General features: G+C 35.7%; 1 protein-coding gene across 5 annotated transcripts in view; it reads right to left on the reverse strand.

Moving 5' to 3' along the window:
* Positions 1–4,383: 4,383 nt before the first annotated feature.
* Positions 4,384–23,311, reverse strand: part of LOC128861987 (transmembrane and coiled-coil domains protein 2) — a 132,576-nt gene continuing 113,648 nt past the window's right edge. For 3 of the 5 annotated variants that reach the window (XM_054100361.1, XM_054100370.1, XM_054100365.1), the window contains 12 exons: positions 20,199–20,552; positions 13,284–13,814; positions 12,842–13,030; positions 11,189–11,253; positions 10,897–11,066; positions 10,650–10,777; positions 10,289–10,472; positions 9,937–10,057; positions 9,366–9,470; positions 9,174–9,287; positions 8,695–8,870; positions 4,384–7,031 (listed from right to left, as the gene is read on the reverse strand). In XM_054100361.1, coding sequence (XP_053956336.1) covers positions 6,905–7,031; positions 8,695–8,870; positions 9,174–9,287; positions 9,366–9,470; positions 9,937–10,057; positions 10,289–10,472; positions 10,650–10,777; positions 10,897–11,066; positions 11,189–11,253; positions 12,842–13,030; positions 13,284–13,814; positions 20,199–20,394 — 2,106 coding nt within the window. In that variant the 5' untranslated portion in view covers positions 20,395–20,552 and the 3' untranslated portion in view covers positions 4,384–6,904. Of the gene's footprint in view, positions 7,032–8,694; positions 8,871–9,173; positions 9,288–9,365; positions 9,471–9,936; positions 10,058–10,288; positions 10,473–10,649; positions 10,778–10,896; positions 11,067–11,188; positions 11,254–12,841; positions 13,031–13,283; positions 14,407–20,198; positions 20,553–23,311 lie in introns of those variants that run through there. The other 2 variants (XM_054100374.1, XM_054100379.1) reach the window with 2 other exon arrangements.

Consider the following 23,311-nt stretch of genomic DNA (forward strand, 5'->3'; position numbering starts at 1 on the left):
TTGTGTGAAAATCCAACAGCTGTTCTAAAGGTCGCCACTCTTATTCATGAAAGAGTATTACTCTCGTTCTTTGATTGGGTTGGTTGCTGACATAGAAATTAGAGATATACTCTTATATGCAAAAATATAGGGTGGGCCTTCGGCTATGTTTTATTTTTAATGCTAAAAAAACAACACTTAACTTAAACTTTCCGATTAATTGTGAAATCTGACTTCAATGACTTCAATGAAATGATGCTTCAGCTGGTCTTGTAGGATTCTGTTAAACCAATTTTTTAAGACCATGCTGGATCTGACCCGAAAATAAAGGACCGCAGTCATAGAGAGGTCAAAAAATGTTTTAACGATTAAAATCGTGTTTTTTAATAAATACCAGTTTGACTCTGTCGTAGTTAACTTAAACTGTCTTTAACCACAAAAATAGTTTTCAGCTTGATGTGAGTTTAAGTTTAAGTGAGGAGACCGAGAAATGTTAAATTAAGGTTCTAAGCTTTTTCTTTGTTGATTTGTTCTTTTATCGGCGGGTAAATTAACTAAAGTACGCAAGCCTCTTTATATTGCCGAGTACTAATTTTTCTGTTCTTTCAGCAGCTTAAATATCCCTGCTTAGTGTGGTGAGCCAATCAGCAGTACCAGATCAGAGCGAGAAAGGTGTTTGGTGAGTATGTCGGTGTCGATTTTTGGATAGATAGGAATTTAGCCTGCTACAGTATCCAGACCACTAATGCTTGAATATTCGAGGGCGGTTTACACTGGAAGATTGGGGCCATCAAAAAATGAGTATTAGTTAAGCAATCTTTATAGCCATCAGCAGATAAGTTAAGATAAGAAGGTAAGGATCAGAAAAGGCACAAAAACAAAGTTTTAAAACTGCTTAACGTTAAGCGATACAGTTGGAATACTGTGCTTGATTTATTGGTTCACTTAGAAAGAGGCATTCAGTTAGCCTACATAAGGGATCGTTTTTTAAGCATTCATTGTGTTTGCTCGAAAACTTCTTAATTCTTAATTCTAATAAAATGGAAAAGCAGACAGGTTTAAAGACCGAGAAAAAGGACAAATCGATATCCTAACCTCAAAGGGACTTCCAAATTGCCAAATTGCGAAACAAATTGGTTGAAGTCCGAATGTTGTGGATCTTCGCGTGAAATAAGGTGCCTCCTGTAGTAAGATCTATAAAGGCAGAACCGCAATATTCTTAGGATTGCATCAAATACCGTCCTTCTAACAGCAAAAATTAAAGAAGTGGCAAATATTGCAGCTAGTAAATTCATCATTCGAAGCGCTATCTATAAGCGCCACATCTGAAGCATAAAAAATGACAAAAAATATCTTTAAATCAATTTCGCAAGGAACACCGCTTCGATTTTGCAAGGGACCACATGGCTTGAAGTTTTGTTCCAAATTACGATGTCCCTGACGAAAAGATGGGCCGGATGGATACAATTAGAGGAAAGGAGGAAAAGTAGTTGAGTGGATATCACACCCATGAATGTAGTGTTATGGTATGGGGAGCAATAATGTACTATTAAAAATTGTGGACAACAAAATGACGAGAAACAGCTATAAAGCTCTGTTAGAGTCATCTTTTCCCGAGATCCGTGAAACATTTGGACCTATTAATTGGATCTTTCAACAGGATAATGCACCTGTACACACTTCAAGTGCGGTCAAAACTTGGATTGCGTCCCAAAACGTTGAAACTTTAGGATGGCCACCGTATTCCCCAGATCTGAACATTGTTGAAAATCTATGGGGATGGCTTGCTCGTAAGGTTTATGAGATTGGGCAACAATTTGAAGACAAAAATCCTTTAATTCGAATCATTAAAACGGTCTGGTCTGAAATTTCATTAGACTATTTGAGAATACGTACAAATCCGTTCATCAACGTTTTCTTCCGTAAAAATTATTGCCTCTAATCACGTAAACCGGACTGTATTTAAATAATATGCCAAAATATAGCATTTGATTTTTTCTTTCAAGAAAATTAATATTCACACACGAATTTATATGAAACTTCAAATACATATGAATAAAAAGTATGTTTTCGTAACTTTAAATTAATTTTTTTTTTACATTACTACTCTAACCTTTTTTTAATATTGTATATTGTAATATAATTTAGTAATCCCTTATGAAATTCACTTGCCAGCTTTGCTTTAATATTTTTGGTGGAAATTTGTTTGTTTCATGGTTAAAGAGTAAAACGTAAAAATATACAACTTTTTCATTATTTTTCTTTTAATGTGTCTTTTAAAGCTATTTCCACCATGAAACAAACAAATTTCCACCAAAAATATTAAAGCAAAGCTGGCAAGTGAATTTCAGCATCATGGGTACATTTTTTACGTTTTATTATTGCTAAATATATATTTTACGGATTAAAATAATTTGAACTATTTTATAATACCAAGATTGACGTGGTTAGCTGAAAGCCATCACATATACCTATTGGTCCTTAGTGTTACCAGGTCTAGCTAGACCTTCACGTCTCTTTGTGGTAGACATCTTGTAATACGTCTGCGTCTTTTGCGAATCTAAGTAAACTCTGAAGCTCTAACCCCGAGACGCATTCTAACTTCTCATGTTGTACAGCTCCTAAACATTTCAATCTGGTTCTAGCGAAATCAGGCCAAGAACATAGAAGGTGTTATAATTATAATACTTAATTTGGAAATAAAATTGAGTCAAAACTGGATTACCATATAAGGGCTCTTGTGTGCTAAAGGGTTAAAAAGGTTAGAGTAGAAATTTAAAAAAATCGATGTTTTTGACAATAAAAAGTGGACAAGCGCAAAGCGATTCTCATTTCCTTCCACTTTTCTGCGCGTAAACCAGCTCCTTCTTCTTAATTGGCGCGGTAAACGCTTACGCACTTTTGGCCGAGTTCAACAAAGCGCACCAGTCGTTTCTTTCTCGTGCTAACCGGCGCCAGTTGGAAACACCGAGTCATTCTCCATCTGATCTTTCCAACGCAGAGGAGGTCTTCCACTTCCTCTGCTATCACTAGCTGGTACCGCATCGAATACTTTTAGAGCCGGAACGTTTGTATCCATTCGGACGACATCACACGCCAACGTAGCCGCTGGATCTTTATTTGCTGCACTATGTCTATGTCATCGTAAAGCTCAGACAGCTCATTGTTCCGTCGCCTGGTATACTCGCCGTCTCCAACTTACAAAGGATCAAAAATCTTCCGCAGAATCTTTCTCTCAAACACTCCAAGGGACGCCTCATCGGATATTGTCATCGTCCAAGCTTCTGCGCCATACGTTAGGAAGGGCTTGATGAGAGCCTGTTGGTTGTTAGTTTTGTTCGACGAAAGAGGATTTTATTACTTCACTGCCTACTTAGTCCAAAGTAGCACTTGTTGACAAGAGAGATTCCTCGTTGGATTTCAAGGCCGACATTGTTATCGGAGCGTAAACCAACTGTCAGCATTAAAATAATGCATATTTTAAAAAGGAACCAGTTATGTGCTCACCCTTTACGGATTTTACTTACCGTAACAATTCACGTTCATCCTCTAATTGCAGTCGAAGCGCTATTTATAATCAAAATCGATAATATTCCATTGTATGGACGTTGTGTATGCATATTATTTTATCAGTTTATTTAGATTTATATATTTATTTAATATACATTTTATAATTTTACTTCTCTCAACTTTTTTTTTCATTCTTAGCTATTTTATGTAATACAAAGAGTAATAAAAAATAATAATAAAAATGTATGCATATACATATTTTAGCGTGTTATCAAAGTCGGTATGCGATATAGGTAGTATGGTAGATAGGTAAGATAAATATTGTATTAAAGAGCACACATACGTATATTTTTAACATTTACATTTAAGTTTTCGAAAATCTTAAGTTTATTTTTATTACAAAAAAAAAGAAAAAGCCGCACTAAAAATGCATTAAAAGGAATATTGCATAAAAATTTCAATTATAATACAATACGATTTTACTGGGGGCCACTTGCTTCGAAATCCAAAAATTCAAAAAAACTTCACAGTATTTCAATCCCTTAGCACACTTCACGCTTAAATACCACATACCAACGTATGTTCGCAATTTCTAGTTTATGCTGCTATTTAGTTTGCTTACGCTGAAAATTATGCTACAGTATTTAATCTTAACTCAATTACGCATAACTACGTCATGTCTATTACTAACCGCTATAGGCTATCGGCTAAAACTATGAAAACTGCACTATTTCTGTTATGTAGTTGTAATTATTTAAATGTATGCATATAATAAAATAGAGTCTAATACCGCTAATTGGCGCACATTTTTCATAATTATTTATTTTCAAGGAATTTTTTCAATTAGTTATTTGCTTTTTTTTGTTTTTGCTTTAAACAGTAGCTAGTATTGTATGTATGTATGTACTCGGTATATATAAAAAAGGAGTCATCTTATGCATTAACCTTGCCTTAAATTTGTATGTATGTATAATTTATCCCATTCTATCCATTCTTGTGTATGTGTGTGTGCGCGCGCGTCTTTGCGTTGAACATTCGCTGCCTCTAAGGTTTTAGCTTTAAATAAATTGTATAGCTTTACTTCCAGTTATTCTCAACAAAAATAAGCTTTTCTGTATCAGAACATTTTCATTTTTCTAATGTAAAAAAAGGCTGTTTCTTAATTTGAAAAAGCTTTAAAGCTTTAAGTTCCTCAATGATTTGATATAGCATTTGCGAGATATCAACTTGAGGGGCGCATTTTTCAAAGGCAAAAAGTTAATTTTCTGAAGTTTGTTGGGTTGTATGTATTTGTGTGTGTTTGAAAATCTTTCGACATTAATATTTGAAAATCGAAATGGTTTAAATTGTCAATATGATAGCTAATTTGTAAAAAATTTTATTCAAATCAACAAAAAAAAAACCAAAAAAGGACTCTGATCTGGTATCGCTATGGACTAAAATGATCTCTGCGTGGCTTCGGCCAGCCAGAATAACCTAACCTAACCTCACTTGCTTGTCAAACGAAATGTGTAGATGAAAAGTAATTGACACGAAAATGTGTACGATAAAAACACTGTTTATATTCATTTGTACAATAAAAAAATATAGTCAGGTCCACAAAACAATTTTGAAATCCAAAGTTCAAAGAAATACCGATTGATTTTTGAATACATGCCGCACGGCATTCCATTTGCAATGCTACATTTGATAATTCATGCTTGATTTTCTGCGGGATTGTACATTGTTTAAGCAAATGTGAGGAATTGGAGAAGCTCTAATAATAATTTGGAAATACGTTCCACATAATAAGTACATACTTTGAAATCCACATTTGCTAATAAACCTTAGCAGCACATTTTAAATGCAATTTTTACTGTTTTGACGAGTTCAAGGGACAGTTTGATTTTTAATTACGTTCCACACACAAAATTCTAATGAGGACGCTTCAATATTATTTTTTAAAGAAAGCATTTTAATCGTGGAGCAACTTCTATCTATGTACACATTTTTTAACACGTTCCATATGAGAAGTTTTCAATCCACAGTTGATAACAATCTTTCAAAGTGCCGCGAAAATTCATTTTTTCATTCGATATAAAAAGGAGATGGAGAGTTTAAAGAAAGGTTTATGTTTTCATTACATTTAAATTATGTGTATGTATGTGTGTTCTACAAAAATTCAATCTCGCACTTTATATAAAATTTTGCATTTTTCATGCTTGAGTTTAAAATACTTCGTATTTGATATTTGATTATGTTCCATTTACAAATTTTTAAAGTATTTGACAAATGACCGCTGTTTTCATTTCTGAATATAAATTTTTTGAGTGCTGAAGTAGCTGCTATAAAAAATGTTGAATACTTTTGACAGAAGATCTTTGAAATCCACAATTGATAATAAACTTTAACAATTAAAATTTATTCTTCCGTAAAAAAATTAATTTGCATGTTCATAGAAAGTCTTGTACACTCTTTTAATTCAAATACATGAATGGTTCACAAAAACAAACAAAAAAAACTCTCTAGTCCCTTAGGTGTGTTAAAAATTATGAATTTCATTAGTGAATTTCACATGAATTATACTCAAACAAGTAGGCGAATTTATACTTTAAGAATGAGTTCATGTTTTAAAAATTTAAATTGATTGATAACGTTTAGAGTAAGTATTTTTTTTTTGGTGTAGGAAAACCAAGTACGCTTTATAAAATATTTCCGAGGTCTACACAACTTTTTTTGGTTGAAATATACAAATGTAAGTTCGAAAATTCTTTAATTTAGTCTCTGATCATCCTTTAAGGGCATCTAAAAAGACATTTGCTTCTGTTAAAATCATTGCATAATCAATACCAAAGTTGTCAGCTCAGACTCAAATATATACATACATATCCGCTGTAGGTATAAAGTAAGCAACTGAGGTATACCGTAAGCAGCATAACGCATGTGTCAGCGGCTAATCTAAAATTTCCACACAAAAGCTGAAGTCGATGAACATTAATGAAAAACTTCTTTTCCACTCAAACAAATCCAAAATCGAAATAAAGGTCATGTATGCACAAATATGTCTACTACGCCAGACGCGCACTCACATTTGCCAGTCCCAACAGTGCATCTGTACAAGACGGGTGCTTTTAAGGCTAAATGCTGGATTACTACTATTATTATTATAATTATTATTTTTTAACATTGTAATCTGTTTGTTTACTTTTCACATTTTCCTAACGCCACTAACAGCTAATAAAAAATAACAAAATTTATATAACTAATTGCTGCTACATTCACACGCATATATTTGCTGCTTCTGCTGCTGCTGCTATTTATTTCTATGCATTACTGCTTCCTCTTCCAGTGTGTTTATTGCATGTATGCACGTGTGTGTCTGTATGTGTGTTTGTGTATGTTTTTGTCTCTTGTTTACAAGCGCCATTTATGTACTTCATTTAACAACCAATGATTCCTTTAAATGTCGCATCAGTCCAGCACCGATGTCCTGCACATCAGGCCATTGTCGTATCACAAATATAATGAAGAATATGAACAAGAATGTCGTCAGCACGCGCACTCTAAAAAAAGGCAAATGAAAGTAAAAAAAAAAATATTAACAAATGCAGGAACACATACATATACATATAATATTAGGATGACCCAAAATTTTTTTTTCTATCAGATTTAAAATCAATATTTATCTTATCACCCTAATGTTTAAATACATTCAGCTGGAAATATGCAGATAGCAGTACTATTATAGTTTACTAAAAACTTTAATAGTGCTTATGTTAAAAGAATAAACGGGCTTTTTATTTTATAAGAACTTACAGAATAAAAAAAATATTACATAAACTAAAGCGTGTTTTTTAACTGCATGAGGACTATCGATATCGATAATTATGGTTTGACAGCTAAGAATAGCAAACTGTTCAGTAAGGTAAAATCATGAATCATTTAACGCCGTAACAACAACAAAAAACTGCTCGCGAAGTGCATAGAGCACTGGCGGCATCATCGGCCCTTATTTCTTTCGAAATGAGGAATAAGCTGCAGTGACGGTGAATGGCGAGCGGAGGGACAGAACAATTTTTTTTTCATAAAATGTTACAATAATATAATCCTTTAAGAATCTGTCAAAAAAATTTTAGAACATAAATTTAAGATTTCTTATATTATAGATCGTCAACCGTGACGACTCTATTCTTTGCGTTCGAGCGCTGGGAGAGGAATTTTCATGTATTCAAACTTTAGACGCGATTTTCTCAAAGCCATATTTTTCGAATTGGCGTACATGATAACTCGAAAAGTTATTGACGGACCTCCCTGAAATTTTGCACACATCTTTTCTATGATATTACTTTCTATGTGAAATTACAAATATAATTTTTTCGAAACAAAAATAGTAGCAAAATTCGCCCCAAAATTCATATAGAAATTATGACATTAATAAATAAAAAAAGTTTTAGTTTTTTGTATTCAGGTCACTGACGCCGATGCTACAATGCCCGCCGATTGAAAAGCCCCGTTGCGACCTTCCTGGAAGAATTGAGTGTACATCCGCCATTTTAAATGAAGAAAATTAAAAAAAAAAAATTATATAATTAAAAAAATATATTGACTTCTTCATTTTAAATAATTTTAATGAAAATTAGGGAAAATATGGCCGTTTACAGGTATCTGCCTCCTTAAATAATGAATTGAAAAGTCTTGATCGGTCTAGGCCACGGAAGAGGCAGCCTGCGACAGTTGTTTGCTTTCTGTCCAAGTTATAAATTTTATATAATAAAAAAATTCGAAAATTTCCTGTCATCACAGTTCTACGGTTTTTAATTAGAATTTCTAAAAACATTTTTGGTATGCAATTTTACAACTTAGTAAATTTCAGTGCGTATTAAAATTCAAATAAAGTGGAAGTTTGAACTTGCTGAAAGTTCCCGTTGGTTTTTTATAATTTTTTCCCCTGACATTGTTGCGCATTTTGTCCATTTGAAATTTAAACAACATTTACCGTACTTTGTTAGCCCTTCTTTTCATTAATACCCCTTTAACTGTGGACTTCTGTGCAAGTATGTGAAACCTGTAAGGTTTAATATCACCACAAAAAATATTGTATAATGAACATTTTTCTTATTTTTGTCTTTGTAATTTCGCCACATTTTTATGATTCGATAAATTTACATACATTTTAAAATAATATTTTTTTCGTCAAAGATTCCAAACATTTTATATTTAACTCACCTCGTTTTCAGGAACGGCATTATAATACCCGCCGCCGTCGCCACCAATAACAATACCACTTGTAACACCGTTAAGACGACATTAATGAGCTTGACGACGAGCGCACGTGCATTCGAATTGTCTATACCCTCGACGGTCACGTATTGCTGCTGTGATAAATGTTCCATTTTCGAAATCTAGATTGGAAAAATGCACAAATTAGCAAATTGGATTGGCAATGGAGTTAAGAGAAGAGTGAATATATATGTATCTGTGTACACATCTACATGCATATATTGGTCGTTTTAGCACAAATTATGAATAAAAAAGTTATTTTCACACTCACAACACAGCCATAGCCACATTGGGTTGGCAAAATGACGCAATAATTAGCGCATGCAAAATTCTAAATTAGGTTATTTATGCGTGTATGTATATTTAAAAACTGCTAATACGCGTTTTCTTTAGTTAATTTAAGGCATCAAACTCGTTACACTCACCCGCGTTTGGCAATTCTCCAGTACTTCGTTAACGTCGCGCAGACGCTCATCACTTTGATATTGCACCTTTTCCTCCATATCGGCAATTGTTTGTTTCAGATTTTCAATTTCATTCTATAGCAGTAACAATAAGAAAATTATACCATTTACAGCTAAGAATGTAAACATCGTTTTTCTGTCGTTTTTACAAACCTGATGCAGTTCGGTTAAATCGTTAATTTGCTCCTCTAAACTTTCAGCGCGGTAGCGTTCACCTTCCAGTGTTGCAGTTAAGTTATTGAATTCCTTTTGTGCAGTCTGGAGAAATATTTTAATGCAATTAAAAAAATGGTACTCTACTAAATTTATCAAAAAACATGTTTTTGACTGCCTAATTTCCGAAGGATCGGAAATTTATGTTCCTAGCGCAGGATTTGGGAGAAGTATATTTATGACAGCTGTCTATAAAAACCAGATATGTATATATCGGGTGTTTTTGAGAGCTTGATAACTTAAAATGATAATATTTTGTAGTTAAGAGCCATATTTTGAATAAAAATAGTAAATCGTGAAAGAATCTAAATTTCTACATTTTTTATTTTAAAACATATTGGCGTCACTTTATAATAAGACTCATGAGTTAGAACAATCTGTAATTCGAAAAAAATAGATGAGGAAGTTGGAAACTCGGGATTACTCCTTTTGACAGTCAAATCGGATTGTTTTTTACATGAAAACAGACCTCGAATTAAATTGAAATAACTTCTTTAATTTCTCAACTCACCTCTAATCGTTCAACACGCTCTTTCAGTTTTTCGATTTCATCTTTACGTTCAGTCAATTCAGTTAAGAGCGATTTGAGCACAAGATGATATTGGCTCGCACCCGATTGACTCTTGCCAGAGCTGAGCATACACACACACATACACAAAGAAAACAGAAAAAATACGCCAAGTATTAAAGTAATGTAATAAATTTGTAATTAAATTGCAGACACATGTTTAAAATACAAGTTTTCGCTTAACAAAGTAAGACAGAGAAATACCGATAAATATAGGAACATACATACATATATGTAAGTATGCAGGAGTGGTTGTGCACTGTCCACTTACAATATGAAAGTACGTAGGACTTACCCTGCTGGTATACTCTCGCTGGTAACGCTGCTGCACTCACTGCCGTTATCGCTGTTAAATTTACCGCTACCCGCACCACCCGTATTACCAGAACCGGTGGAGGTGGCCGCAATGTTATTATTCGGCGTCGAACTACCAATCAATTCAGCATTGACTGGCATGTTAATGTTGTTGATTTCAGTTTCTAATGAACACAAAATTTATTATTAATTAATTTGACAGACTAAAAGTACTAAACCGAAAGAAAAAAATACTAAACAATATATAAATTAAATTATAAAAAAATTATAAAAATAAAGCAAATAAAAATTCATATGCGCCTAAAAGCAGACCAACTTATATGCAATACTTTCATACTCACCTGACATTTGGTTAATATTGTCAGCGCTACCGAATTTATTTTTAATTAAATGTGCGAATTCGCGCGGCTTGGACATCACCGAACCGGAAAACCCGGTTATGCCATCGCGTATATTGCCACCGACATTTCTGCACAACGAATGGTTGGGGGTGAACGAAAGCGGAAATGGAATATATGTAAGTACCAATGTTAATTGCAAATATTAAATACTTCTTTATTTAAAATTTTTGTTTTTGTTAGCGCTTACCTTAACCCCTGGCCCACATCGCGCAGTACTTCTCGTGGCTGCCGATGTTGGCTCTTATTCGCAAATTGATGATTAGACAAATCTTTCGCGCGTTTCGTATAATTGTCCAGTTTTTTTTGGAGCTGCGAAATGCTGTGTGCGCTTTTCTGGTTTTTCTTCTCGAAAACAGCCTACAACAAAGGCGCAATTAGCTGTCAGTTTTTTTTATGTTTTTTTTATATCAAATTTTACTGTTCGCCACCAATACAACACCTGTGCCGCCGTGTTTGAGTGATGAATTCACTCCCCTTACCTTTATTCGCTGCAGTTGCTGCTTATCAGCACTCGCCGCCAATTTCAAATATTCATTCACGTTATCTATAAAAAAAAACAACATAAAAAAATTAAAAAAGGGGTAATGATGAAACAATACAATAACTGCGCGACTACTTTCTGTTGTTAAAGCGTAATTGGTAATCTTTTCATGCTAATTGCCATTTTTATTAATTTATTTGATATTTGATTCATCGCTTCAAGTTCATTCACACTGCGCTTTTAGTTTTTGGCAATACTGGAATAGGCAACCTATGGAATATTTCTGTATACCTAAAATACAATTCATCAAGAATATTCGATGTGAAATATTGAAATTTACTGATTTCACGGATATCAAGTAACAAATTAACTAGTAATGAAGGTCTTTAGAAAGTGACTCCGAGATGTCCGTAGTGCATAATTCATAGACGGAACCTGGTTTTACAACGCGTTAAAATAATTCAAACTTATTATTAAAATGGTCGAGCAATTGACCGTGCGAATGAGTCGACAGTTCAAAGGTTGGTTAAAAGATTTCAAGAAACTGGTTCTGTCGAGAATAAAAAAACGACTGGCGGACCAAACTGAGATTTTTTGAAAAGTAAAGTTTATGTGAATAAGTCAACTACGAGTTCAGAGCTGAAACACAACATTCAGAGCGAGATTGCTGGACTCAATGCGTTGATGTGAGAGCGAGACCTTGAAATTTTTAATTCTCGTATGGCAGACCCTATGCTCCACCTAGAAACCACGGAGAAAAAAATATGTATATATGAAGATAAGACAGCTCCAGACAAGAAGTGGCTTTTTCCATAACTGAACAAATTTCTTTGTGGAAGGAAATATAAGCAACTCAGAAAAACTTAGTTAAGAAGCTTTGAAAATTTCAAAAAAAAAGGTGAAATCGGATGAACAAAACTTTCTGAGCTTAATTAAGACCATCCCATGGAGTAAAACCATTAATAACCAATTTGTGTAATGTTCTCATCCACACGGATGACAATTATTTCTGGACGACTGCCGTAACTAACATATGTGGATTTGTGCGTGGCCTCCAATCGGTGTGCTCAGCTTCAAAGCCTCTTTTGTGCATGCAACATAAAATTGTATAAAAAGTTCATCTAATGCCGGTCGTTCCTCGGAGGGTAATGACAAACTTCCGATGGTATTTCTGTCATGGAAAAGCCTTTCATAAACTATCTGCTTCTGAGAGTCAGCATACAAATGTAGGCCCCTTTTTGTAGGATCAAATCAAGGCTTACAAAAAAAAATTATAAAAAGTAAACTAATTCATGCAAACTTCTTTCGAATTTATGCCAACAGTGCTGGCTACCATAGTTTTATAACATAGATCATAGAGATGTAATTTGAAATCTACTACAGTTGTAAGCCGAAATGGCAGAAATACACTTATGGGTTTGCAATTGCATGCTGAAGGGCAACCGCTATTAGACAAACAATTTTGGTTATTTTGGTGTTTCATTCACGGAGATTCGAACCTACGCACTCGCGAAATGTAGTCACGCACGTACCCATTCGGCTACAGCGACCGCCCAGTTATGAAATATTTTACATCAGTTAAGAGTTCGATAGAGAGAGCACACAATTTATGATTTCAAAGAAGAGAATCAAGTTAAAATTATTCTCTCACCATCTCTGGCAGTTTGTTCCTTTCGTATGGATTCCTTTGTACATTGAATTTTCGTATTAAGCCGATCGAGCGCTTGCAAACTGGAGGTACGTTCATGGCGACGATGGTGTTTCTTGTTACCATCAACACCCACATGAGAGCCATCTTGTTCGTCGGAAGCGAAAGACTGATAGCAGAGATCCTCGGTGCCTGTGCAAAGACAAGAGAAAAAATGTGATTAATAAAATGGTACTTAATATTCAAAAAGATGGAATAAATAATGCATAATAATGAAAAATTAGGAGGCTGAAAATATTAGCTACATTTCTGTTTTAAGTTACAAATACAAATTATAACTTCACACAAAAATTGTTCTTTAGAATCAACCACTTTTATCCAACATTTCCAAAAATTGCTTCTTGGAATGAAAATTAATCAAGACACATAAATTTGTTAGTCCTACCTGATAAACGCGAATCCTCGACGCCAACACCACCCATACTCTCCATTGTGCTACCATCACCACTGCCCACAATGAAGCCACCTATGCCGCCGCTAATGCCACCGCCACTAACGCCAACTCCACCAACACCACCACCGCCACTGATGCCACCGGCGCTTAAATTACTCAGACCACTGTAGGCCAACAGTCCGCCCTGATCGGAACCATGTGTGCGCTGAAATTCACGGCGGCTGCGTTCCCGACTGCGTCGACTCGATGGCGAATGGCTGCGGAAACCGCGAAATGTGGCAACGGTGGCACCACTGCTGCCGCTCCCGATGCATCCGGTCATCGTGCTGCTACCGTAACTGCTGACACCGCCCGTCGATGTGGTTGTCGCGAGGGAGGTGCCCGATGCGCCGGCGCCACCCAGTGTGCCGATGGTGCCCACCGCCGCCGAGGCGACTGTCGCAGACGTCACTGCTGTTGCTGTTCTGTCGGCGTGACTCGCCGAGTCGGTGCTGTCACCGCGATGATTACGTTCACGTGACACTGTGGAGGCAGCAATGATTTGCATTCACGCACACGCGTCCGCACGCAGACAGAAAGCGGCGTCGAAGTGATGACAAGTGAAATGCAGCGGAGAGAGAGAGAGTAGAAATGAAGATTCCAATTAACACGCGTAGATGGGTATTGTTGTTTTGTTGCGTAACGTTTCAAGTTTTTGTTGTAGTCGATTTGGAGAAGAATGTTTGAATTAGATTTAGATTCGAGCTGATTTGCTTTGTATGTTTATTTGCTCGTTTTGCTCAATTGACAGCTGACAGCTGACATGTGGCAACAACAAATAAAACAACAATAACAATAATATTAACAGCAACTATGACGACGAACAAGCTTGCAGTTTAAAAATATTAATATTATATTTAATTGATGGATCATGTGTTGTTGCTTGTTCATTTTCGACGAATTCTCTATCGCTCAAATCTCGGCTAAGCAACACTCAGCGCTTTCTAGTTTTTTGTTGTAATTGAGAGTTGTTATTATCCTTGTCTCAAACGATTATTGCTGATGGTAGATTTGGCGTTGCGAAGCTAAAAAGCAAGCGAAAGGCGTGCAGGCGCATATGCTTGCGAGTGTTTTGCTGATTATTTATATTAATTTTTTATTTTCATATTGCGTGTGTGCGTGTGAATGCGTGCGTGTACGTGAGAGCGTATTTGAATGTTTTTTTTTTAATTTTTTTGCGTATTGCCCAAAACAATATAATGAGAAAAATACAATCGAGAACGAGAAGAAGAAGCACAGTGTGTTAAAACTTACAGCAATGTACATACAAATTAAAATTTTCAAGTATTGTTTGTGTTTTTCTTTTTACTTTAAATAATTGCACATAAAAGCAGTCCAATTTTGTAGTTTTCTTAAATATTTTCATTTAATTAAAAATGCGCGAATGTACTTTCAGAAGCTTTCAAGTAAGAGTTAAATATATCGTAAAGCTGTTAAAATAAACAAAGAAAAAAATTTGTGTGGAAAAATAAATTAGTAACAGGTGAATTAAAAAAAACAATAAAATTTGTACACATGTACAAGGTGGCGCAAAATTAATCATCAAATTTTGTTTTTGAATAAATTTTTACGGCGTAAAAAGAACTTATTTTGAGTGATGGCAATCTTTGTTTTGCCCATTGCCGCTCGTCTGATTGATACCTTAGCTGTTTAGTTCATAAATGTCAAATATGATTGACATACTACAGAATTGACAAAAATTATATTGAGAAAATGTGCAGCCCATTACGAAGTTAGTAGTTGATGTAGTGGATACCAAAATACTAAATATGTTTTAATATAAGACTGCTTGTCAAAAATCTCCGATCGGAAATGCCTCATATTAAGCTTGGGTATTCTCTAAGATACCACAGCGCCATTTTGTGCTGGATCCGAGGACAAAATGGTAGTTCGGGAATCGAGAAAGGATTTTCCAAAGTGGGGTGGGGTCAATAAGCAAGCTGCAATATATCTCTCTATACTAACTGAACTAACACTAAGATTAACTGGAAAACAGAAAGACTTAATTCTGATCAAACTCTTTGGATATGCAGGGTTATCTTGCCTGGGGGAGTGGTAAATACATATACAAATGCAGTGCGGTGTATAAAACCTTTAGAAATAGGATTACTATTGGCATCCAACATCTCGTAGTTGTGAAGGACTTTATCTACCTTGGAACTAGCATCTATAACAAAAATGGCGTCAGGAAATCAAACGGAGAATAACTCTTGCCCACAGGTGTTACTTTGAGAAGAATGGACGATGTCAACAGCAAAGGAGAAAGTTTTGGGAGCCTTCGAGAGAAAAATTCTCCATAAGATCTATGGCTCCCTTCGCGTTAGTGAAGAGTTCCGTGTACGGTGGAACAGCTAACTGTATGAGTTATATAGATGGACATAGTTAAGCGTGGAAAAATACAGCGGCTATGCTAGCTTGACAATGCCACCCGTACACCCGTATGAAAGGAGACGATCCAAAAAGGCGAGTCTACGACGCGGTATCCCAAAAAGGAAGACGACGAAGAGGAAGAACTGATCTCAGTTGAAGGATCAAGTTCTGCAGGACCTGTCAGCACTCGAGATTTCTAACTGGCACTAGCCAGGGCAGCACAGAAACCGCAGGTACGCTATTTTCCATTCGGCCGAAACCCACACACGGTGGCAGCGTCACTTAACTAAGTAATAGGATTACTAACAGAAATAGAGAAATAATATATTCTCATAGCCAGGCGATGCCATTAAATTGTCTGAAGCAGTGCCTAATTGAATTATGATCAACGTCTCAGCCAAAGATCGCATCTCTTTTACAGGCGACACTAAAATGTCCTCTCAGCGTGGAGAGTCTAAAGAGAAATTTAACACTTTCTGAACTATGTAAGAGAAGGTTGCCAGGCATTGAAACTGTGGCTTAATTATAACCTAAGGAATCATGCTGCAGTATAAAACCTGCCGTAGCTGTCACCACGATCCTACCAATATCTCCTACCCGAACAGGACGTGATGTGATAGGAAAACTAACGAATTTATAGCGTCTCAAAACGCTAATTGACTATGGAGTAGTCACTAAAGTTAACACACCGTTTCACTTAAAACAAGTACCACAGTTCTAGAAAATTCATTCGGTAGACAGAGAACCCGAAACTTACTAAGGCTCATAAAAACTAATGCACAGCTTCTCTTAGGGTACTGAACTATTGGTTATGGGATCGGAGTTCCGAATAACGATTTCTGCAGGAGCTACAGGGCAGAGGAAGAGATGATTATTTTTCTTCTTGATTGGCCCGATAACCGTTTAAGCGAATTTGGACGAGTTGAAACACCAAGTCAAGCGTGGGAAACACCAAGTCAAGCCAAGACCTTCTCCTCTACGATAAGGCTTCAGATTTTTGGGGAACAGGAGACCTCTATGACCACCGAAGTCATCGCATAAATCTTACGAAAAGGTCAAAAGTGAATTCGTGGATCGTCTCAAAAACGAGGAGCGTTTTCCGCACAGAATCTATTTGCTACCGGAAAGCTGAGAAAAATGTGTGGCTAATGGGAAAATATTTTTAAGAGGAGGTATATAAAGGCTTACGAGAGGCTTAAACTCTGAAACTCGACTTCTGCCCCCGTATGAAAGCTATTGGCTCCCAGGTATGCTTTATGAGCGGAAAGCGACTACGCGCATTTATGAGACTTAATCTCTTTATGAACTCAAGGACTAATAAGGACTTAACATCAAAGGAAATTATACTTGCTCTCGCTTTACACAAAATATTTGAAACGAAATTGTACACCCGATAATAAGTATGAATAACAGCATACTTCACTACTACTTATCTTAATTGTTGCCTGCCTGGAATTCCTTCATGTTATGTAGAGCACACTCCTATTAAACGGTAGAGCACACTCCTATTAAACGGTATACAACAAGGCGGTCATAAATTTCAGAAACAAACATACATAGTTGGGCATGTTTGTACATATACGAGGGTTGCCTTTTATATTTTGGGCCTTTCCAAACTTAGGTACGATGAGTTATAATTCGATATTTTTATCGAGAAGTTTGATATTTTTTAGCACAAACTTATAAATAACGGTTCACACACGAGCTTCATTTGTTCACTTCTTAGAGAGTTGAAAAATTCAGCTCGCCGAGAAGATGAAGTTAACTCGAGAAAATTTTCGTGCGGCTCAACTTACTTCGACTTTTGGTGTTGAAGCATCAGACACAGCCACTGTGAAACACTCGCACAACGCGTTCCAATGTGGCAGCCGATTCTTGCAGGATGAATTTCGTGAAGTCCGTCCAAAAGCTGTTGTTGTGCCAGAAGCAAGCGATGCTGTGTGTCAATGGATAACGCAAGATTGTCATGTGACATACCGGGAGATAGAGGCACCCAATATTGCATGACGATTTGGTCGCCAAAAAGATTTTTTCTCTTTGGATACCGCTCAATTTGATAATTGTCCAAAAAAATACTTTTGACGATATATGTAAAGAAATATTGAAGATATTCAGCCGCTGTGGTTCGAAGCACGTCTCTGACCTCATAACAGGATCTTGGATCCATGCATATGAGCCGGAAGCAAAACAGCAATCGACAGTATGGGTGTTCCTAGACGAGTTTAATCCTACAAAAGTTGTTCGCATAAGAATAACAGTATGGGTGTTCCTAGACGAGTTTAATCCTACAAAAGTTGTTCGCATAAGAATAACCTCAAAGCAAATATTTGCCTCTTTTTCCGAAAATCTTACCTTAAAATCTGAAACTTAAAACAGTCAATTTTGAATGGTATCCAGCTATTTGTTTGGCAGAAGTTTTCAGAGTATTAAGGAAAACCAACCGCCAAAGACGAATCATCATTCAGCAAGACAATGCGAGATCTCACGTATCGATTCACATAAGAGAATTTTTGTTGCCAAACATCAAAAATAAAATGCGAGGTCAACGTTTTTCCAACGCCTGAAGAAGCTGTTCAATCCTTTCAGCAGCCAGTTTTGGAGGCATCCACTTCAGAGTGGCAAAAGTGCTTTGAAAATTGACTCAAGCGAATGCAGAAATGGCAGGGCGTAGAGGAAGACCATGCCTCCGATAGAAGGACCAAGTCGAGGGAGCTCTATCATTGAAGGCGGCCTTAACCCGGTAACGGGGTGTGAACCTTGATCAGGCCATATAAGTAAGTAAGAATGCAGAAATGTATTGACTTCCAAAAACCATAAAGCCATTTTCATTACTATTTTATTGTGTTTTCATATAGAGATAGCAACCCACGTAACTAAACCCACTATTTAGGTAAATGAGATATGCACAGTAATAATTTTCATACTCAATACTTTGTATATGCCTGTGTATGTACATATGTATGTGTGCAAGTAGTTGTACAGATATCTGCGGACACACCTACTTCTTCGCATACCGAACGGGAGCGGAAATGTCCAATTGACTTGAAGAAAAATGCACAATAAAAGATAATAAATGGACATTGTGACTTGTGGTTGCAATTTGTGGGAGAGGTGCTCGTCAAATAAACATAATTGCATGACAAATAGGGAAAATCGGAGATGAAGTGCTAAAATTAGCTACAATACAAATTTAATCACATTGAAGCGTTGCTTTTGAAAGCAAATGATAAATTTGGTTTTCACATTAAACATGCAAATAACAAAATATTTATAAAAATATGTATGTATGTACACTTTTAATTAAATACAATTGTCAATAAACAAAGAAACACATTTAAATATTGAAAAAGTAAAATTGAGAAGCAGGATTTTGCAGGAAAGCTATAAATGTTCAAATACCTTTGGAGTGCTTACAATATTTAATAGATACAAGTAATGACTTTATAAATACTTAAATGAATACGGTGAATATAAAAAAAATAGTACAATAAAAATACATTGTTAAATACACGGTGGTTCATCTAGTGTTTGGAATTTAATTTAACTCTGCTATGAATAAAATACTTATGAGGATCTTTCAAGATTTTTTTTTTGCATTTCGCATTCAAAAGGTTTTCGTGGCTTCCGGCAGCCCATTTTGGCGCCTTAATTCGTAGCACATTTTCGCGAGCTTCGGCATTCATCTCACAAGTGGCAACTTCGATTTCATGTTTAAATGCTTGAATCATCACCGGAAGGTTGGCGAAACATTTAGATATAAATTTATCTTTAAAGGCGAATCACAAAAAATATGTAGTTGAATAGAGGCAAATCACAGCTTCTGGGCGACCAATTAACATTACCGTTTCTGAATATTACTCGATTTTTGACAGCAGTGCGCTTAACACATTGCTGACCGGCCACGAGTTAATTCGTGTTTTCGTGGCCAAGCTTTGGTTACCAGTCACGAGTAAACTCGTGATAAACAACAGCCATCGAATCCATCTGATATGGCTCGCTGCGATTTTTTTCGGTTGGATCGACCCAAATACCACTCCGTGAACCCGTTTTATCAGTCGAAAGGAAATAATGGGAAAAATCGAAAACGGCTCTGTGGGATATACCGAAAATAGAGTTCCAGAAATGTTTCGAGAGCTGGATCAAACGCTGGCATAAGTGCGTTGCGGTTGAGGGGGAGTCCTTTGAAGGCGATAATATCAGTTTGAGAAATAAAGTTATGTTTTGAATTTTCTGGATTTATTACCGGCACTTTTTGTATCAAGGCAACGAAAAATTTATAAACATGACGCGGTAACGCGCGCCATTGACATGACGGCGTTTTCGTGTTCACCTGCCAGAGCCACAAAAAATAGCTACCTTACATTCCAAATGCTAAATGAATCATTGTGCCAACAACTACAATACAACAAGTATGTACTTAAGTAATCCATCCCTAGTTGCATACAAACACATACATAAACACAGAGTATTTAATACAAGTTCATCTAATTTACATACTTTGTTCGGAACTGCGTGCGTCCGATGGAGATCTACTTATGCGCAACTGTCCGCTTCCTCCACTTTGACTTAACAACAACAGATTATGATGATCTTTGGCGGTCGACGTTGTGGCTATATTGGCTGTTGTCGAGAGTAATGACGATAATTGTGTACCACTACCACCAGCAGTACTCGTCACGTGTAATGAGTCCATACCTTTGTCAATTCATAGTCAAGTCGCTTGTTGCTGTGGCTGCTGTTGTTTTTGTGGTGGTGATTTGAGTGGCTGTTTATCCGGTAATACTTACTACTGGTTGCACTTACTACGCTGCTGCTGTGCAATCAGTTCCTCTAGCACTCTTGTGCGTGTAACTGTAATTAGAGATAATTTTACGAAATTTGTCTATTATTAAATGATTTTTATAAAATTTAAGTAGAAGGTGAAGGTTACAACTATTACTATGGGTTTTACTTTTTTTCTTAAACGAGATGCAGACATACAAATAAATGCAATGAGTTGATCGAAATGTCATCTTTCAAATGAACTCTGCCTTATTTTCTGACACATTTGTCAGATAGTTTCGAGATTCCTGCTTAGGAAATATATGAGTCGACCACTCGTACTTCAGACGAATAACAAAATGTAACGCCCAAGTACTGTCAGCATCGGCGGTTGTCTATGCAATGCAACACTGTTAAGGTGTCCGTTGAGGACCTTAAGTCCCACGTGCTATAAAAAACGTGGTTATAAGATTAAGAGTGAAAGTCAAACCGGCTGATCAATCGCGCAAAATATAAAAACCGAGTTCTGTAAAGGCACAAAATGCCCCAAATCCAGATCATTTGGACGGCTGTATAAGAATTGGAGCTCAAACCATCTCAATCCTAATAGAAAAATTTAAACATTAATGCACACGAAACACCAAATTAAAGGAAATATTTTCAACCTTATTCTTGTAAACAAAAAAGTCTTTCAGTATATCAGTCTTTGGGACAGCACCACATTAATGCGGCGCTCTTACCTACTCATAAATACTGCTATTGAAATTTGAAAGCTAATTATACAGTTGCGAGAAGACAAAAAATAATAAAAGAATTTTCAGATATTGTTAAAAGGAGTTATTCAACGGTCCACGATATTATCAAGAAGTTTGAGAATGAAAATAGGGTTCATAATATTAGTAGATCAGAGAAAAGTTTATATGACGAATTGTTGAAAAGGATTCATTTCCTTCGTCGGAAAGTATAAAAAGTATATTAGAAAAAGAAAAAGGGAAGAATGTTTCAGTAGAAACGATTCGTCGAATCCTCAGAAACTTCGACTTATATGGTAGAGCAGTCGTAAAGAAGCCACACATATCCGACAAGAATAGAAGAAGAGGCTGGAATTCGCAAAATCCCATTTAAATAAGCGTAATGAGTTTTTGGAAAGAGTTTTTATATCGTAGTCATTTTAATGCATATTTCGTTCAAATGCCACGTTCTTTTCACTGACGAAAGCAAATTCAACTTAAAAGGATCTGATGGGCGCCGTTTCGTATGGCGACGTTCCAACAAACAAAACATACCAGAGCAACACTTAAGCATGGTGATGCTGGATCGGTAATACTTTGCGGATGTGCGCAAGGTATTTGAAACCCGAAAATGTGATGATTTTGTTCTTTAATTAGATACTAAATTCGTTGTATTCGCGACAATAGAGACAAAGCAATTAAATTTTATTGCTTTGGCTATCAGCTGTGCGGACACTTGTTTGCTACACTGTGTATGTGATTTTAAGACTGAGTGTGTATATGTAAATGTGATGAAACTGGAGTAATTTGTTTCGGTGCAAATTCCAAAGGTGAACCACCCAGCAGCCGGACAGTGGCAAATAATTTCATGGCATAGTTTGAAATAAACACCAAAAAAATTAACAAAGGAAATGACGAGTGGTAGGCGCGTGCGCAAAGCGATAAGAACCGAGTAACAAGTGGATGAACTGTGATTTCTTCGGACGACACTTGCAGCAGCATTTAGCCTGATTAGAGAAGTTGGACATATACAGTGGCGATCAAAATTATAGCAGTTAGACGCATTACGAAGTTTTGATTATTAATAATAATTGTTTTTTTTTTTTTGGTTTTTAAATAGGGTTTATACTGCAACAAATAAATAAAGCTCAAAGTTTCAAACTTTTATTTTTTATTGTGTTATATTTTTATTAATTTTTTTGTTATTATTTTCTTTTTCTTATTATTTATTAATTTTTTGTTAATTGAGCCCTTGATTTTGAAAGTCGACTAAGTCAAAATTTTTAAAAATCGAGTTTATCAGCTACTTGTTATCTAATCCTAATGAACTAACATAATCTGAAGAGATTAGCAGTATGCCATGAAAATTAACTCGTAAAATTGAGTGTATTTTTTGGTTGTTAAACAAAATACGGAAACTGTTCATTTTGATAGTCGACTAAGTCAGTTCGTTGAGAAATTTTGGAAAATAAATAATAATTTTGTAATGCCTTCAGATAACGATTCAGGTAAGATCAAGTAATCATTTAAATGTAAAAACGTACTATTTATAGTTAATTGTAGACATTGTACTGCGAAGAAGTTTAAGTAATGCTCCCAAGAAATGGAAACGAATAAGAGCAATATCGTCTTCAGATGAATCAACTGATACTGTGAAAATGAATTCGGAACCCCTACAAATGGAAGAAATCAACATGAAATCAAGAAAGAGGAGCCGAAATCAACTTAATTATGCACAAAATATAAGAAAAATGAAGAGAAATAGTGGAGAGGAATATGAAACAAAAAAGTCTAAGCTTGTGAGTGGTAAACTTTTCGAACATAAAGATTGCCGTTGTTCCAAACAATGTATAAATGCAATTGGATATGAAGATAGGAAAGCAAATTTTGATTTTTTTTGGAAATTAGCAAGTTTTGAAAAACAGAATTTGTTTCTGCACGGTTTGGTTCGAAAACTATCAATAAAGCAAAGACGACCCAGAAATGAAGAAGGATATATGAGAAAATGTAGTTATAAGTATCATATAAATTTACGGAATTCAGAAGTTTCCATTTGTAGATCTTTTTTTTTTGGATACTTTTAAAATATCTTACGGAAGATTAAACGGTGCCTTAAAT

The sequence above is a fragment of the Anastrepha ludens genome, chromosome 2, assembly GCF_028408465.1.
Source record: "Anastrepha ludens isolate Willacy chromosome 2, idAnaLude1.1, whole genome shotgun sequence".
NCBI lineage: Eukaryota > Metazoa > Arthropoda > Insecta > Diptera > Tephritidae > Anastrepha > Anastrepha ludens.